General features: G+C 57.6%; 1 protein-coding gene across 1 annotated transcript; it reads right to left on the bottom strand.

Moving 5' to 3' along the window:
* Window positions 1–988: 988 nt before the first annotated feature.
* LOC138062409 (E3 ubiquitin-protein ligase Topors-like) lies at window positions 989–17,058 on the bottom strand (the record flags this gene model as incomplete). Its single annotated transcript, XM_068920490.1, has 2 exons — window positions 989–1,007; window positions 16,034–17,058. Coding segments are annotated over 2 exons (1,044 nt in total), but the record flags the coding sequence as incomplete, so codon positions are not given.
* Between the last annotated feature and the right edge of the window lie 733 nt (window positions 17,059–17,791).

The raw sequence follows: 17,791 nt of genomic DNA, 5'->3' as shown, positions 1-17,791 counted from the left end.
CCTCCTTGCAAGCACACGGTTGTTGCTTTGCTGCTCTCCAGGGACGTTCCTGCTGCCCAAAGAGCCTTTCCCCAGGTGAGTGCATCGGCGCTGGCCTGCCCGGCCATTCCTGGAGCCTTCCCCTGTGTAGCGACCCGAGCTGGGGGTGCTGCTCTGCAGTGGGAGCGGACCGTGGTGCCCTGGGGCCACAGGGTGACTCCGCCCTGGCCGTGGTGGTCAGGGTGGGAAGCAGACCCCGCGGGACAGACAACCCCCTACCAAAGGGTAGGTGGCCATGGACGATGCTCTGAGCAATCGCAGGGCACTTCAAACAGCTCAGGCTGTGTTCAGGTGTGGCCCTAGATCAAGCCCATGGCTTTTCATTGAAGGTGACGTGAACCGCTCTCCAGGCTCCTTTCCCTGGGCCTCCGGGGTCCCCACTGCCTCTCGTGGGACTGTAGGGCTCTCACTGGCCTGCACATTCATTGGTTTAGGCCTTTACCTTTGGATGACTCCACCTGATTTTGTGAAGCTCCATTCACTGCCCACCCCGAGGCACGTGGTGCCCTTGGAGATGCCCTGTGCTCTCCTGGTGGCTCCATACTCCCTTGGAGAAGGATGGGAATCAGTCTCCAGCCCTGTCGTTTGGGAGATACCACTTGACCATTCACCACCTCCAGGAGCACTGGCTACCCACAAGCGAGAGCTGAATCCAGCCCTCCTTCCCTAACACATCATCCCATGGGCTCATCGCCTCGAGCCCATGGAGAACCCCCAAAAAGCAACAGGCCCCTTCAGGCTGAAAGCCCTTGAGCGCATTGTTGACTCCACCTTTGGAAGAAGAGCCCAACCTTCAAGCACTGCACTGAGGAAATCCCCATTTATTACAGAGAAGCCCGCTCTGACACAGTGATAGAAACAGTGTATCTGTCCCTGCCAGGAGTCCAGGCCTTGCCCCCGCCTCACCCTTACAGCCGGAAATGTCCCGCTAGAAGGCCCTATTCCCATCTCATGAGAAGACAGGACTCCTAGACAGGGCCAAGAAGGGAGTTACTTTCCTCATGCTTCAGGGACTGATTTAGAGGAGGTAAACAATACATTGAGAAGGCCCTGGCATGAAGCGGGATTCCGTTCCATCCCGTGCACTCCACACACTCTCAGGAGGGGGGATTCCCCTGTCCCCAGTTTTGGTGAGCACAAAATGGCTGTCTGCATGCCAGCTCCTTGTCTAAGCTCCCACTGTAATCAGTGGAGGTGGAGGGAGGGAGGGAGGGAGGAGGGGAATCCGCCCTGCACACACCAACACCTTTGAACTTCTGAAGGGACAGCGGTGGGCCAAGACGCGTGCAAGCGCCTGCTTGCTCTGATAGAGCAACTATGAGACCCAAACCCTGCCAGAGCATCAGCTGGCCGTGTGATAATCAGTGTCAGCCTTGCCTGCAGTGGCTGTCAGGTTCACAGAATCACACAGAAGCACGCAATGGCCAAGCCTGGAAGGGACCTCTGGAGATCATCTAGTCCAACCCCCCTGCTCAAGCCGGGTCCTCTAGAGCATGTTGCCCAGGACCGCGTCCAGGCCGGTTTTGAAAATCTCCAGCGAAGGAGACTCCACAAGCTCTCCGGGCAACCTCTGCCAGTGCTCCGTCACCCTCACAGGCCTCAAAAGTTTCTTTTGAGGGAATCTGATGTTACAGGGGGTGTTGATTTAGCACAATGATTCAGCAATGCCCTGAGAGCACAATTCAAGTGTATCACAGTACAAGTGTATACACTGAACAACATCTAGCTAGACAGTTCAAGCACAATACCAATCACAATACCAATGTGGTTGCCATTTCCAGTCTCAGACACGCTCAGCGTCACAACGCTGGTCAGGTCTGTGTGCAACAGCTGCGGTTAGTGAGCTGCATCCTACACTGTCCTTGCGATTCATGGGGCACCTTGCCCTCTGAGCCTTCTCCCATTGTAGGCGTTGTTGGTCAGTCACAGTAGGCTCTCGCAGGAATGACCGCTTACTGCAAAAAAATACCTGTCACCTGAGCCTGTGCTGTGGACAAACTGGTGTCCAGGCTGGCTTCAATAAGCTTACGGCTAGGAGGAAGGAGAGCTCGGGCGTTAAGCATGAAAACTAAGGGTGGCTGCCAAACAGCACAGGCACAGCTTGTCTCCCTGAGGCTTAGTGATCTGTCCCCCGCAGATTCCCAGGCCCAAAGCGCAGCGGATCAGCAAGGCTGGACTGATCGCTCCAGGACAACACTGCGAAAAGGGTGATTATAGCGCGTGAGGGGTCTGCCCGCTGGAGCACAGCCCCTGAGCTTCCCGCGAGACAATAGCTGTGGGTAGCTGGCATCAGCGGGAAGCTCCTCTCTCTCAGCTAGCTGATAGGGGGAGTGGGTGTTGGCGTGCTCTTTCTCGGTATGCTGTTGGTTGGGGAGCACGTCCGAGAACTGAACCTGCAGTGTCTCTGATCTGCATGCAAGATGTGAGAGATAGGCAGCATACCCGCCATGCGATGCATCAGCTATGGCCCACTCCAAGCTATCTCCCTGGGAAGCACACAGTGCAGGGGCCCCTATGGGATCTCCTTGTATTTGAGATGGCCTTGTTAGCAATTCTGCTAGTAGATCTGCGCTTCTGTTAGTGTTCATCATTCTGCCAGTAGATCTGATACCCGCCCATTAGTGAAGAGCCATGACATGAGTCTAAGCATGCCCCTACCGGGCTGTGCTCTGGGCAACGTGTGGGCTCCAGGTGCGACGCCTGTCCCTGCTGCCCTGCTGGCTCCTGCCGGCGCCCTGTGCCACTGACCGCTAGACCCCAACAAGGCAGGCCGGCTCAGAGGACACAGGGAGTGACTGGCCACAACTGTTGCACAGAAAGCTGGCTTGCTCTCCGTGCAAAGGGGACTGGAGGCTGGCCTCTGTTTCAGAGGAACGGCTTGGGAGCTGTGGGCCAAGCAAGGCCACCATCCCCATGGCGGGAAATGAGTCTGCCATGCATTGGGAAAGGCGTCTGCCTGTCTGCCCCTGCTGCCACAGGGTCCCCAGTGGTTGGGCTCTAGCGCAGAGCCCTTTTGGGCCAGGCCAGCTGGCATCTTGCAGCAGAGGCTGTGGGGATGAAGGGCTTCCCCAGGGCTTTCTCCTCCCATCTCCAGCCCTGGGCTTTAGGCCTCCGTGCCCGGGGAGGAGGCTGGGGGAGCACAAGAGGCGGGTGCCTGCCGGGGGGCACTGGCCACCCCTGGCCAGCGCTCTCGGGGGCCCTTTGTGACGGCCCTTTGTGACGGCCCCAACCTCTTGTGACAGCGCAGCGCTGCTGCATTGCCTCGGGCGGCTGCAGAGTCTCGCCCAGCTGCCTGGTGGTCAGACTCGTGCCAAGCTCGGGTGTGAGGCGCGGGGGGTCGAGCAAGGCTTTTGGGGCTGGTGCTGGGCTCGTGCTCTGGGGCTGGCAGCAGACCTTGGTACCGCTCGCCAGAGGCACCGCTGCCTGTGCCTCCTCGTGCCCTGCCTGGCAGAGGCGGCTGGGCTCCCACGGGGCGTGCTTGCAGAGTGGAGGTGAGCTGCGTGGGGGACGTCCAGCACGGGCTGGACCGGGTCGGGCCGGGCGGTGGGGGCGGTGGGACTCGGGGAACTGCCAGCGCCACAGCCCGAGTGTGCCTGCCCGTGGGCCAGGGCTGTACATGTGTGCCTGGCACACGTGGACTGTGGGGGAGCAGGGTGGCTGCTTCCAGCTGTGCACGAGGACATCGTTTGGAGCACACGCAATATGGGTCTGTAAGTGTGCGCGAGTGTTTATGTGTGTATATGCCGGGAAGGGTAGTGACCACGTGAGCGTCCCTGTGTGCCCGAGCACACGGGCTGTAGCCCCCTCACACCGTGCTGCCTCCCAGCGCACAGCCCAAGCCATGGAGGTGGCGGATGTGAAGCTGGCCCTGCAGCGGGTACAGGCGCAGAAGCAGGAGCTGCTGAATCTCCTGGAGGCGCTGGAGAAGGAATATGAGGCGCTGCAGGGCACAAACGCCCGCCTGACCAAGCAGGTGGCCAGGTGGGGTGATCGCGACGTGGCTGGGCGCGGGAATGCAGGGGGCTGGGGAGGTGTGCGGAGGTTGGCGGAGGAAGGGCAGGCAGGTGGGAGGGCCTGTGCCGGTGCGTGTGGTGTGATGGCACCCCGTTGCTGCAGGCAGCAGAGGCGCAGGAGAGGGGCGGAGGAGCTGGAAGGGCTGCTGGCCGAGCACAGCAGGCTGCTGGAGCAGCTGAATGAAAGCAAGGAGGAGAGGGGCCATTGCAAGGAGCTGCTGCGGTGCCTGGTAGGCGTGGAGTGGCCTTGGTGCGCGGGGCTGGTGGTGCCCCCGCTGAAGGCCTGCTCTGTGCCCCCTCTGCTTGGCTCTGAAGCCCTGCTCTGCCCCCTTCCCCATGCAGCAGGAGGAGAAGCAGGAGCTGCAGGCTGCTGCCCAGGAGCTGGCGCGGGAGAACTGTGCCCTCAGGCAGCGGTGCTGCAGCAGCCAGCAGGAGCTGCAGGTGATGGAGGAGCTGCTGCCCCAGCTGGAGGTGAGCGGAGCCAGGGGCCTCTGGCTGCCCGCTGGTGCCTGCAGAGCTGGGTACAGAGGGGAGGCGCGTGCGAGGGACAGTGGCAGAGTGGGAGCTGGGGGCCGAGGGCAGCCGGGAGGGCGGAGGGCCTGGGACCCGCTGCCAGGAGCAGATCTCACAGGAGAGAGCCCGTGCCCTGCTGAGTGCTCCTCTTCCTCTCCTCTGCCGCAGGAGCGCTTGCAGGCAGCCAAGGAGGAGAGGCGCATGAGGCTGCAGGAGCTCGACGAGGTACAGGGGAGAGGGAGAGCTGCGCTGGCAGCAGTGGGGTGCCAGTGCTGGTGGGGTGCCAGTGCTGGCATCGGTGCACCCCTCAGCCTTGGCCAGCAGTGGGCCTGGGGAGGGCACTAGCCCCAGGGGCCGTGACTCCCCTTTGGCTGGCCTTGTCTGTGGCCAGCCCTCCCGGGGCCCTGGGGCGGGGCAGTTGCGAGGGGGCCGAGCCCTGGGGCTGGAGGCGGAGGGGGCTGCCCAGCTGCCAGCTCCACTGGTGGCATTGCTTTGTGTGCCCTGTGAGTTGCAGGAGCAGCAGCGCTCGGCCCAGCTGAAGCAGCAGCTGCGTGAGCAGGAGAAGCGGGCAAAGGTAGTGCCAAAGGGGCGAGGGCAGAGGGTGGTGGGCGCCCACTGGCCGGGGGCTTTGGAGGAGGCTGCAGCAGGCACGTGGACCGGGCCCCTTCTGTCTGCCAGGTGCTGCGGGCTGAACTGAGGCCACTTCGAGAGGAAGTGGAGGAGCTGGAGCTGGAAAATGCCTAGTGAGTGGGCACCGGGGACACCTCTCCCCACAGGCGCATGCAGCAGCTCTGTGCTGCAGCTGGAGGGCCAGAGGACGCCAGTGCCGGCCTCGGGGAGGGGATGCAGGGGCTCTGTGCAGCATGTGGCGGGACAGGAGACCCCGATGGCTGCTGTGGGGCAGCAGTATGTTGCGACGGGCAGCCCCAGCGGCCATGGAGGTCAGCGCTCGCCCAAGCAAGCTCTGTTGCCTGCAGCAAGCAGCAGATGGAGCAGGAGCCCGAGGTGGAGGGGTCTGTGCTGCCGGAGCTGCTGGAAGCAAAGCTGGTAAGGGGGAGAGGCAGCGCCAAAGCCTGCAGGAGCTGGCAGGGTCTTGCTGGGGAGAGGGGCGCCATGCAGCCCCGTGTGGGTCCCACAAGTGTCCCCGCTCTGTGTTGGCCTGCAGGAGAGGCAGGAGCTGGCAAAGAGATGCGGCATGGCTACGTGGCTGCAGTGAGTTGCCCCTGGGGTCCCTGATGCCCTGCGGCTCACGTGTGGGCTGCTGTGCAGCGAGCGGGCTGCGGCCTGGCGGGTCCTGCTCACTGGCTGTGGGCTTTGCAGCTGGGAATCACGCCCCGGCAGCGCATTCCTTGCGCCAAGCTTTCTTCTTTCTGGGCTCCTGGCGGCTCTTCTGCAACCCTCCACCAGGGAGCGACGAGCAGTGCGTGTTGGGGGGTGGGGGCGCAGACGGTGGGGCTGGCTGAAGGGGCCCGCGTGGCCCAGCGGTGGGTGCAGGGCAGGAGAGGGTTGGGATGCACCTGCCCTGCGCCCTCTCCCATGCCTGCGCTGTGCCCCAGGAGACTCTGCACGCTCTTCATCTGCCTGGAGCTGGTCGTCGGCTTCGTGCTGGGCGCCGTGGTGCTCTACGCTTCCCAGTATGACCAGGAGTTCCTCTACCGGCTGCTGCTGTGGCTGCTACCCGAGCAGAGCTATGCTCACCTGGTGTACGTGCTGGGAGAGACCCTGAGCCTGTGGAGTGAGGGGCTGCTGCCTTCCTGACAGCTGTCGCCCAGCCCCACGTCTCCGTAGGTCTCGGCCTCGTGGAGCCTGCTGGGTGCCCGCTGAATAAGACGTCCTCGGAGACCGCTTTGGTGTGGTCGAGTGTGCTTTGTGCGCACGCAGAGAGAGGCCCTTGGAGCCCCAGAGTCTTTTCACATGGTGGCCTTTGTGGGCAGGGGGTGATTTGAGGTGGTTGTTGGGGGGGAGGGGGTTCAGAGTTTCCTTCCTTTGGTGTACTCGGTGTACTTTCCAAGGCCCGGGGTTGTCTTGTCCCAGGGTGTTGAGCAGGCAAAGGCGTCCGAGCCTGGAGACGGCGTGTGAATCGAGCAGACGTTGTGGACTCGTGAGGGCCACCGTGCCCCGCCATGGTCTTTGCACTTGGCAGTGTCCCTGAAAGCGGAGCCCAGGTCCTTGCCCTTCAGCTCATGCACCACTTTGGCCAGCACCAGCATGCTCTTGCTGACCATCTCCAGACAGGGGATGTCCTCCAGGCCCCTCATCAGCACCACCACAATCACCCCCTTTTACTTCCTCAGCCGCAAGGCCGAAGACACACAGGAGCTTCTCATTACCTGGGCCTCCCCTTCCTTCTCTTCAGCAGCCCAGGCCCGGGGCCCTGCAGCGCCAGGTGCCACTGCCCTCCCCACCGCCGCCCGAGGCCGGTCCCCCGCAGACCCGCACGTCACAGCTCCGAGCTCTCTGCTCTCTCCACACGCGGCCTCGCGGGCGGCTCCGGCTCCTGCCCTCGCCCCAGCAGCGTGAGGCCGGCCCCGGGGCAGTGGGAGTTGTCCTCCAGCGGAGCCTCCGCCAGGAAAGGCTGCTGCCGCTGGGCCCCGCTCTGCTGGGCTCCCCTGTGGGAGTCGCTGGAAGGGAACTGGCCCCCGAAACCTGAGCTGGGCGCGGGAGCTGTTTGCCACCCTCCGGGGGAAACGGAGTGGTGCTTTCAGCCAGTGTTGTAGCGCGACAGGGGCAGAAAGGCCTGGAGCTGTGAGAGCTCCCATCCCCATAACAGTTTCCTTTCGAGGTATTTGATGCTACATGGGATGTCTGATTTAGCAGAGCGATACAGCAACAGTCTGAAACCACAATGCAAGTGTACACTTCACAAACTCTAGCAGTTGCATTATACAGTTCCATCACAACACCAATGTGATCCCCTTTACCCATTACTATCATGGGCTCACTGTCACAACGCTGGGCCTCCCCAGTCGCCAGGAAGGAATACGTGGGTTGAAGCCAGCTCAAGCCCGTTGCTCTCCTTTGCATCAAGAACTTTTTCAAACCCTTTACAGGTTAGGGCCCGTTTTCTTCCCTTTGTTTCCAATGTTCCTCGACACAAATGTCCTTAATTCCTTTCGCCCAGGCCCTTGCTTAAACCCAAATGGTAAAGACAGAGCAAAACCCTCTGCTCGAGGTGTGCATTGCTGCTGGAGACGGAGCTAGCTAAGCAGGGGTTCACGTTTCCTTGCTTCTGCCTTCTGTGCATCAGTGTTTCCTGGCTATGGCTGCTTTAGGAAAGCCAAGACTCCCCTGTTCCCTTCTGAATCACGAGGAGAAAATGGGTCTTGCCCTGTGTGATCAAACGGCTTCTAACGCACCAAGTGTTTGGTAAAGAAGGACAGAACAACAGTCTCTCTGGTCAAGAGTGGGTATTGTTACTTAACCCTCTTCTCCTCGGGCTGACCTTTGTAGTGTCTCTGGCTGTTTGCAGTAATGGTGAGTGACAAATTCTGTGTGCACCTTTGGGTGCCCTGGTCTTAAATTAATGCAGACTTTAGGCAAGACTCTTAAATAATCCCTTTGTAACTGTTTGTTTGGGGGGGGTGTGCATGGTATTTTGTTTGTTTGTTTATGATGGCAGAGCTTCCAAAGCAAGTAAGCAAATTGCACCTTTTCGGGACAAGCCAAGTTCCCTTGTTTAGATCAGGTTCGTGTCTTCTCTGGAGCTTCTCTAGAAAGCTGAAGGCATGGAACTGTTGCAGGTGTCCTGAATCGTCCCCTGCAGGGAGGTCAGGTGTAATTGGATTGCTGGCAAACAATTTTCTTCTCTAGCCAGCAGTTTGTCAGAATGTCATGTGCACACATTTGCTATTGTCCCCATGAGCTGGGTTTTTTTCCTCTTTTCACTGTTTGTTATTTACGTGGTAGTTGACAAGTACTTTTTTCACATGTCTGTGCCATTGTTATGCAAAGCTATGAGTTTTGTAATTATTTTGGGGTAGATCCTGGAATCTGAGGAAAGGCTGTTGGGTGGTACAAAATGACAAGCTCTGCTTGTGAGGCAGGAGCAGCATCCCTTCTTGCAAAATGACTAACTTGGTCCAGTGTGGAGTCTTGCAGTTAAAGCCCCAGCAGATGCCGTGCTCCAGTCCTCGTCAACTTTCACATGATAGTCAGAAGGCCTCTTTGTCCGAGTTGACGCTTCCTACTCAGCCAGTGCGTATGAGGAATCTGTCTGCGTTGTCCCTCATAACCTGAGAGCCCCATACATCTAATGGTGCTTGAAAGCTGACTCGTGGTTTTTCTCCGAACACTTTCCCATCTGTCAGTGCAGACATCAATGTGGTGATGCTTGGGGCCCACTGCGAAATGATCTGGTCAGGTACAGAGTCTCTTATCACCATACTGGCTTGGGTGCCTTTAAAGCACAATGAGCATGGGCTACCCTGAGTGTTGGTTGTAGGTCTCTCCCAGGAAAAGGCGGATCTGTGTGTCACGTTGTGATCTCTCAAATTTACAGGACAGCGTACTTTGTGAAACCAACTTTAGTCTTATGAGCTTATTAGGTAAAAAAGAAAAAAAAACCCAAAAGCAAAGAAAGAGTGAATCCTTTCTGTGCAGACTAGCCTAAGTCATTAATTCTGTAGTTACTTAATTAGCTAGTTCACTGATTTGTTAACTCGATGATTCATTAATTCACATGCTTATGAGCAAGGCAGTTACCTAACCGACAGTGAGAGTGCTCATCCTTCCTCCGTCACGATGCGGGCATGCCCTGAATTGCACCGGGATGCACAAGAGCCTCAGCAGTGCGGCTGCTGCTGCATCCGCTTCCAAGGCTGCTTGAGTGAGCCGATGTATTTGGACCTTCCGGCTTGGCAGTTCAATCCCTGCCATGCCTATTGGTTGTTTTGGTTCCTGAGCAAGGATTTACTTAATTCCAAAGCACTTGGGTCTTATGTGGTGTTAACAAGCAGTTCCTTAAAAACCTGCAAGGATAGCAGACCTCATCCTTTTTGTCCTTGAGGATGGGGCGTATGGGTTGCTCTCCCTTTAGCCTCATGGTGCTGCTCCCAGCCTATGTCAGGCCGTAGCATGAGCCCTCCTTGCAGGGTCTTGGATGCCTGGGTTGTGCCAACTCCCCAGTATATTCAGAGCCAAAGCTTTGCTGTGAAGTACGTGGTGGCCCCTGGCACAAAGGAACTGCCTTTAGAGAGCAATCAGTAAAGCTAGGCTTTTGACCTGAGGGCAGACTGTCGGGGAGGGGCTTCCTAGTAGCAGCCTGACAGCTGAAGCGGAAGCGTGCTGTCCACGGAGGGCATTGCGTTCTTCCAAGAGCTTTGTAACTCTCCTCCTGGCACCTCCCACTGTTAGAGCTTCCAAATTATTGCAGCTCTGCAGCGTTAGCAAGCATTTCTGCATGTGTTAGCTGGCGTAACACAAATCTCTAGCTAACCTGGCTTCCTTAGATGTCTTTGCCATTGATGCCGAGGTGGGGAAGACGATTACACCAACAGCTTTCCAGAGCAGGAGCAGCGGGGTCCACTGGGTCAAACGAGCTGTTGGTTCACACTGGTACTCTCTTGGGCAGTGTTGAACAGCAGCTGTCTAGGAAGGAGGATCAGAAGAGGGCACTATATACTGATGTTTTCTTTTTTTTTCCTCCGAGCATTCTTCCAGCAGGCTGTGGCCTGGGAGCTTCCCCTGCCAGAGGCAGTAGCCCAAGGGCCTTTCCTGTATTTGTGCTTGCAGAGGGGCACCCACTCAGGCACACCGTGAATCTGTGGAAGGGCCTAATGCGGTTCCTTGCCTGATTCTCTGTCCCTTTTCTTCTTGCATTTGCTTTCCTCCTTTTGACCTCGGCAAAGCAAGGAGCACGTGCTTTCATGGAGCGCTCTGCTTGACTGGCTGGGTCTCCCTGGCCAATAACCACTAGGTCACAGCCTGTCATTTGTGCATGTAAAGTTAAGGTTTGGGTGTTTTGGCCCCCTAGATGCTTTACTTCCCCTGCAGTGAATATCCTCTGATGCTTTATTGCGCAGCCATTCGGTGTCCTTTGATCCTTCTGCAGCTCTTTTGGCCCAAAACAGGGAGATGAATGAGTGGGGTGCTTTTTTGCTTTGGTTTTGTTTTAAGCAGCCACTCTCTGCCGGAAGAAGGGAAGGCGCAAAGACATCAGAAGGCGGCGCTACAAAGGAGGCGTTACAAAGACATCTCTGTTCCGGAGTGGGTTGTTCCGCCCGGAAAAGGGAACTGGACCTCCTCCTCATGAGGCCTTAATCTGTACTACTGAGCCTAAGCTCTTAGAGAAAGCCCACAGGCATCTCGTCCTGTTCTTGATGTACCAGCTGAGAGGGCAAGTGGGCTGGGAAACCGAGAGAGAGGAAAGTTCTCCCTCTGTTTTGCATTCATTTGGAAATTCCACAGTGACTGAATGGAAGCGGCTGTGGGTTTTTTCTGGGCAAGTAGGCAGATTGTGTCTCCAGAGACAAACCCGTGTCATTTCACACGGGTGAGAGGAACTCCTGAACAGTAACAGATGCCTTGCCGAAATGAGAGAAGTGGGGCAGTTCTGTAGCTGTGAAGTGTCCGGGGCAGGGCCCGGGGGGGTTTGTAGCTCCCCCATGTTTGGTGGGTGGGATCAGGGCTGGAAGCTCACAGGGCAGAGCTGTGTTGTCTGCCTGGATTTCTGATACCTGCTTGCCAGCAGAAGCTGTGCAGTTCCTCTTGGGCAAGGGACGGCAGCCAATGGCTTTGTAATGTCTTTAGGGGAGGAAGGTGTTTAACCCTGTGACCTGTTAAAACAGGAGTTGTTTTGAGGGGCAGCTTTTCCTCAGGGGCTTGCAAGCTGTTGTTAGTGAAGGCGATGTGGTTTTGCTGGGTTGTCCTGTCTTGCCCCCATTCAGGAGGGGGGTGGGCAAAACCATGCTGCCCCCAAAGTGGCAGGTATGGGGTGTTCCTCAGATGAACTTTGTCACCTGAAAGACTTGGCAGCTGGGATGCTTAAGCGTATTTCTGCTGCTTTCTCCTAGGATTCCTTTTCAGTGGCATGTTTTTCGGGTGCGAGTCAAGGGTCTTCCTTCTGCAGGAAGATGGTGTGGGAAACAACGCCGCAGCAGCTGTGGGGAGACATGCCCTGTGAGGGTAACACTGTGATCACCTCCTGCTGAGGAACTCTCGTGTTAATTATGTTTCTGACGCCTTCTTCCAAAAAGCAGCCAGCACTCCGATTTTCCTCTATCGGCTGCAACGTAGGGATTAAGCTTTTTTCTTCTTGTCCTGCCTGTGCAGACAGTTCCTCTCTTAGGAGTTAGCTACTGCACCTAAAGTGCAAGCCCATGAGCTTGCTGTGCCCCAGCTGGTGGGGAGTGGGGGAGCTAGCCTCCTGCCAGGCTAGCTATCTGAAACCATCCTAATACTCTCCTCTGACATTAACTACCCTCCAGCAAGAATTACTATGGCCTAAGGATAACTACGAACAGTAACTCTAACTAACTCTAACTATAAGTAATAATGCTAATGGTAACTATATGATAACTATAATAACTGCCCTAAGTATAGCCAGGCAGACTAGCTGTCTCCTACCCTTAGAGAAATTACAATGACCTAAGGATACTCCAACTGCTCTAAGAATACTGTAAGTAACTACACGCTAAGACTATGATAACCAACTCTACGCTAGCTATCCTAACAGCATCCTATCACTGTAACTACCCTACATTCTCAAAAGAGCCTTGGCAGGAGCGGTGGGATCCGTTTGCAGGCTGTGTTCTCCATCGTGCCGTGGAGGTGGAGGGGAGCCCTGGGAGGGAGGTGCCCCTGCGGCCAGCCGTGTCTCTGGGAAGGACCATTTGGCCAGGTTGCGAGGGGGGCTGCCCTTGCCTCTGTTGAGCAGAGGAACTCGGATGCTTTCCCGATTCAGTGCCAAGAGTGGGGAAGGGGGGAGGTGTAGAGCTGTTGCTGTGGATGCGCCGCCTCTGCTGTTCTAGTGAGTCCCTTGTTGCCGGCAAGAGTGCTGAAAAGTCTGTGAGAGATGGGCGAGCATTTACGAGACACCACACAGCCCCTGAGCTGAGCTTCCCTGGTGAAGAGAAGGGCTGAGGAGCCCCGTGGCAGGGAGAGGGAGAGCCACTGGAGAGCACTCTGCAAACATGGAACTTATTCTCCAGCTCCTTATTCTCCTGCTTCAGCATCCCTCTGCTGCCTATAAGGCACTGGGAGAAACACGGGTGAGGTGCTTGTGCTGCAGCTTTGCCTAAGAAAGAATAACCTGCCGCTGCAGTTAGTTCTTTTAGTTCAAGCAAAAGAAAGGAAGCTCAGTGGGGCTAATGTGCTGATGTGTCCTGAGGGCTCCAGAGCTTTGTGTGGTTGTTTCCAGAAGGAATTTTGGCACTTCAAAATAAAGTTTCTTGAATTAGGCGTGATCTCAAGATTGCAAAGGCAAGTCCTCAGCAGTGAGAAATGGTAGAGACTGGAAGTCTCTCCTGCTCTGGCGAGGTGCTCTGGGACTCGGAACGTGTGGGAAGCGGAAGGGCAGGGGTCATTGGCGTAGAGCAGGGGAAGGGCTGACTGGGAGTCCAAACTCCTGGGTTCTCTCCCAGCTCCAGCGCACTGCAGGCAGGCAAGTGTGGGGACGGTCATGTCTCCCCTCTGGGCCTCAGCCAGTCCCTGGGTGTTCACTGTCGGCCCAGCGCAGTTCTGCTGCTCCGTGTCTGCTTACCGATGTGCCCGTGGACACTGCGTACCCAGCTGCTCAGCTGGGAGAGGTAAGGGAGCCTCTGCAGGACGCCACTGGTAAGGAGTCAGACTTTTTTTGCTGGCAAGGACAAGCTTTGTCTCTTTTTAAGCGTTTCTTTTCCCCCTCTGTAATCCCGATGCTGGCTCAAAAGACGTATGTCATGGTATAGAAGGGAAGCAAATCTCCTCTCTGATTGCAGGTGTGCCTGTAGGTGAAGCTTCCCCAGCATCTCAGCTGGACGAGGTTTTGGCGCCTCTGCGGAATCCTGCGGGTGAGTAGGCAATACTTTTTTCCTGGAAGAACAAGCTTGTGTTATTATTTAATTTCTCACTGCACTCCTGTTATCACTCTCGTGACTCCAGAGAAATATATCTCGATAGACAAGTGAGGGAAATCTCATCTCGGCATGGTGTTGCCTGGTGCTGGCTAAGGGAAAAGCCTGAGGACGGGAGTTTGCCCCAAATCCTCTCTGACTCACGCTGACAGGGAGCCATAGGACATCAGAGACCAGTCCTGAAAGCTAGTTGCGCACAAGTGTTCTCTGGAAGAGCTGCGAGAGGAGGAAGGGGAGATGCCGCCTGTGTTTTAGGGAAGCCGGAGCACACAGTGGCTGCTGGGTTGGCGAGTCTAACCGGCACCACTTCAGCTGGAGCTGTGCCTTTGTGCAGCCAAGGACCCCAGAGTCCCTGGCTCAGAAAGCAGGAGCACAAGAGAGCCTGCCTCCGTCAGCCTGGGCTTAGGGTGCTGCGCTGGGAGTGCCTCCCTTTGTATCGAGCTGGGAGTTCCCGTTGTTCCTACCAAAACCTAGCCAAGGTTGCAGTCCCAGGGTTTGCTTTCAGGCAGAGATGTTAACTCCTAAGTTAACATGTGGGAAAGCTGAAGGCCTCTGTGAGCTGGGAATAACATGCCCCCTGAGGCACAAGCATGGAGATGGGCTCACCTCAGTGAGCAGTTCCTCACCTCATTGCAGGGGGCCTGGGGAGAGAGGCCAGAGGCTGCATTGCTCAGCCCTGCCAACCCCCACAGCCACAGCTACGCTCACCACTGCTGCAGCCCGGTCCTCAGCAGCCATCGGACATGCGGAATGTGACACACCTCCCAGAAATGATTTTGCTCCTGCTTCAAAGAAGCTTCAAAGCAGGGTTGTCAGCCTGGAAGCCATGTCCTGGCAGGGCTAGCTCTGCCTCCAAGCTGAGGAGAGCTAGACAATTCAAGCCAGTCTTCTTGCATCCTGAGCTCTGGCAGCTCTCCAGCAGCTCACATCCCAGGTGCCTTAAGTGCGTTCAGGTGACGAGCTCCTTAGCCAGCAGCAGCACTGGTGAAAAACCCCAGGGCCAGCTTCTTACCTGGAAGGTGGCACCCGCTCCAACACCGTGGTTAGCACTGCACGCCAGCAACGCAAAGGGGAAGAAGTAAGGCACGCAAGGAGATTAAAAGCCCCTAGAGCAGGTGGGGTGAGAGCGAAAGGAGCAGAAACACGGAGGCAAGCCACTTTTCCAGCAGAGGGGAAGCTGAGAGGGTTCCTCCCCAGAAGTGTATGCTGGGGAGTTTTATGCCTCCCCGTTCTCCAGCCCAGACAGGGCCATTTGGGGAACAGCTGCAGGGGAGCTCAGGCATTTTGGTGGGAGGCCCACACACACACAAGGAGAGGGGCTCGGTGCACCTCAGGTCTGTGCGGAAAACCCACCACTTCCTTGCCTGCCAAGGGAGAGCAGAGGGTGACAGAAGGCAAGTGAGTCACGAGGGACCCCTTCACTCTCCTCAGCATTTGTCACGGCAACCAGCTGGATTGCACTGGTCTTTATACAAACCTGGCCCCGCAGTGTCCTGCCAAAGGTGCTTTCAGACAGCCATCTCCTAGAATAACTGCTGGGGGGACTGACAGACTTCCTCATCCGTGTGGGCCCTGCATCTGCCAGCGTCTAGTCCAACTCCTACTCCAAGCTTGCCCCGAGAGCCCTCCATCGCCTCATTAAGAACACCTGAACCAGTCTTTGCCCTAGCATTGCTACCTTCTCCCAAGGAGGCCACTACTCACAGTCAGCTGACTGCCAGACCTTGTACCGCTGAAGACAACCCTTGGAGGGCAGCAGTCCAGCCCGTTTTCCACTTCTTTCGGTCTTCTTACCTAGCCGCCATTGCCACAGGCTTCTCTGGCTGCTCTCGTCTCTGCTCCCTGGCCATCTTCCTCTCTCCTTCCTAACGCTGAGGCCATGCCTGCCTCTTGCTGGGCTGGGTACAGGCCTCAGGGCTGCCTGCCCTCCTCTTTCTGGGCAGCCGGGGACTCCCGGGTGAGCATTGCCTGCCGCTGCCAGGAGCAAAGGGGATCTGGCTGCAGCCCTGCACAGAGCAACCAGCCACATCCTCCACCTGCCCCTGCCGGGGCTCTGTCTCCTCCCTGGGGGCAGTGGGGCAGCAGCCGCGGCAGCTCCAGCCAGTTTCCTTCGGCATGGCGGAGCTGGGCAAGCAGCTCCCGCTGGCTTTGCTGCAGCTCCGGCTGGACCCATGGAGCGGCTGCTCATTCTGCCCAGCTTCCTTTTCCTCTGCCGCGGCTGAGTGCTCTGAGTCTGAGGAGAGCACAATGCATTCAGGGCTTCCCTCTGCCCAGGGCTTCCAGGACCCTACAAGGACACAACTGTCTGACGAGGAGTCACTGTCCTGGGGGTCGGCAGGAGCCAGCAACTCTCTCCAGGCTTCTCCTCCTGCTCGAGCTGCCCCATCATCAGAGCTTCGCCGCGGCTGCTGGGCAGACTGTGTGGCTGCGGCAAGCTCGTGGGGGATGGCGTACGAGGGGCCAGGAAGCTCCGTGAGCCCAGGGCTACTAGCTCGGGATGGGCTCTGGGCTGGCACAGGAGTCCGGGCCGTCCCTGCAGCAGCTGCCAGGCTCAATGAGGCTGAGGGGCTTCCTTCGTGCCGGCTGGGAGCACGGTAGCCATACATGGCCTGCTGGTCGTAGGTCTCCATGCTGCACGAGCAGCGGGCAAAGCTGATGAGCTCGTGGAGGAACTGCTCGGTGCGACTCAGCAGAAGCAGCTCTAAGTCCTCAGCAAAGGCCTGACTGTCCAGGTCGTACCTCCTCAGGTTTGTCAGGACAATGAGCTCCGTGACAGTTAGCAATGTCTGGTGGACTCCAAAGAGGACTCTCAGTTCCCGCTGCAGCCAGGGCAGCAGTCTCTGAATGCTGGCCGGGCTGCGGCAGAAGAAGTCTGCCGAGATGTCCTGGGGGTGGCCGCCATCGGGAGCCCTTTGCACGCGCATCCCTGTGCGGTACAGAGAGCGGCGGAAGTTCAGCGTCTCCTCCTCCGTCGCTGCCGCATGCCCCTGAGGTCTCCTGTCAGCCCTGGCCTGCCTCTGTGGGGACAGCCTCTGGCGTGGCTCCAGCAGCCCTCCCTCTCTCTGCCTCTGCCTGGTGTGCCTCCGGGTCCCCTCCAGCCTGCTGCTGTTCTGCGGAGAGGGTCGCATCTGAGGAGAAGGGGAAGGCTGCTGCGGGTGAGCTGCAGGGTGACGGCGCCTCCGGATGGCAGGGCGGTGAGGAGCTCTCCGTTGCTGATGGCTGGCAACAGAACCATCTTCGGGGGGCCTGATGACATGCTCCTGGTAGTCATCTTCTGCCACCACTGTGTGCAGAATTGATCGGAAAGCCTGCTTGCACAGCGGGCATTCGGCCTTTGTTTTCGACCACCGGAACACACAACTAAAGCAAAACTTATGGAAGCAAGGTTTTATGTAGGCCACGTTGTCCAAGGTGTCCAGGCAGATGGGACACGTAGCGTCTGGAGCTGCAGGTCTTGGTGTTGTCTGCTGCAGAGGGCTGGGGGGAGCTGAGGGTAAGGAGCTGCCATCCGTTGCAGGTGCCTCAGCTGCTGATGCTGCACTCCGCTGCAGAAAGAGAGGCCGAGATCATTGCCCTTCCTGGGAAGACTGCGGAGGGCAGTGTGGAGGGCGGACTATGGTGCAGGCAGCGGTGCAGAAGAGCCATTGGCACAGAAACCCACACGAGGCTGCTTTCAGGATGAGAAGAAAGAACACAGGCACTGGTGCCTATCACCCAGGAAGGCCTCGGTGCCCTCCCATGACAGGGAGGTGTCATGGGTCAGTCTCCTCCTAACTCAGCAAGAGAGGAAGGAAAGACATTGAAAAATGTCCCGGCTCAGGAACTGCCTAGGAATTGCCGACATCTGCCTCCCTCCTTCCTCCGGAAAGGAAGAGGTCCCTCTTTGCACCAGTACCAGCCGCATCAGCAGAGCACAGGAGGCTGGGGGAGCATGCATTCAGACAGTTCTCAGAGCAACTCTTCCTTTACGAACTGGGAGCTGCCAGAAAGCTCAGGAACCAACATGCTGCCCCCGGGGAACGTGGGCATCCTTGCCATTCTTGGGCACCCTGCCCTTTCTCCTTGCCCTCTTCAAAAGCATGCCCTTGCTGCTTGGGACTCAGCACTTCCCAAAACCCCACTGACCACCTCTGCTTCCTTGCACAGCCCAGCCTGCAGCATAGTTCCAAGTGCAGC

Source organism: Struthio camelus, chromosome 27 (assembly GCF_040807025.1).
Source record: "Struthio camelus isolate bStrCam1 chromosome 27, bStrCam1.hap1, whole genome shotgun sequence".
Lineage (NCBI taxonomy): Eukaryota > Metazoa > Chordata > Aves > Struthioniformes > Struthionidae > Struthio > Struthio camelus.
This window is presented reverse-complemented; position numbering and strand designations above follow the sequence as displayed.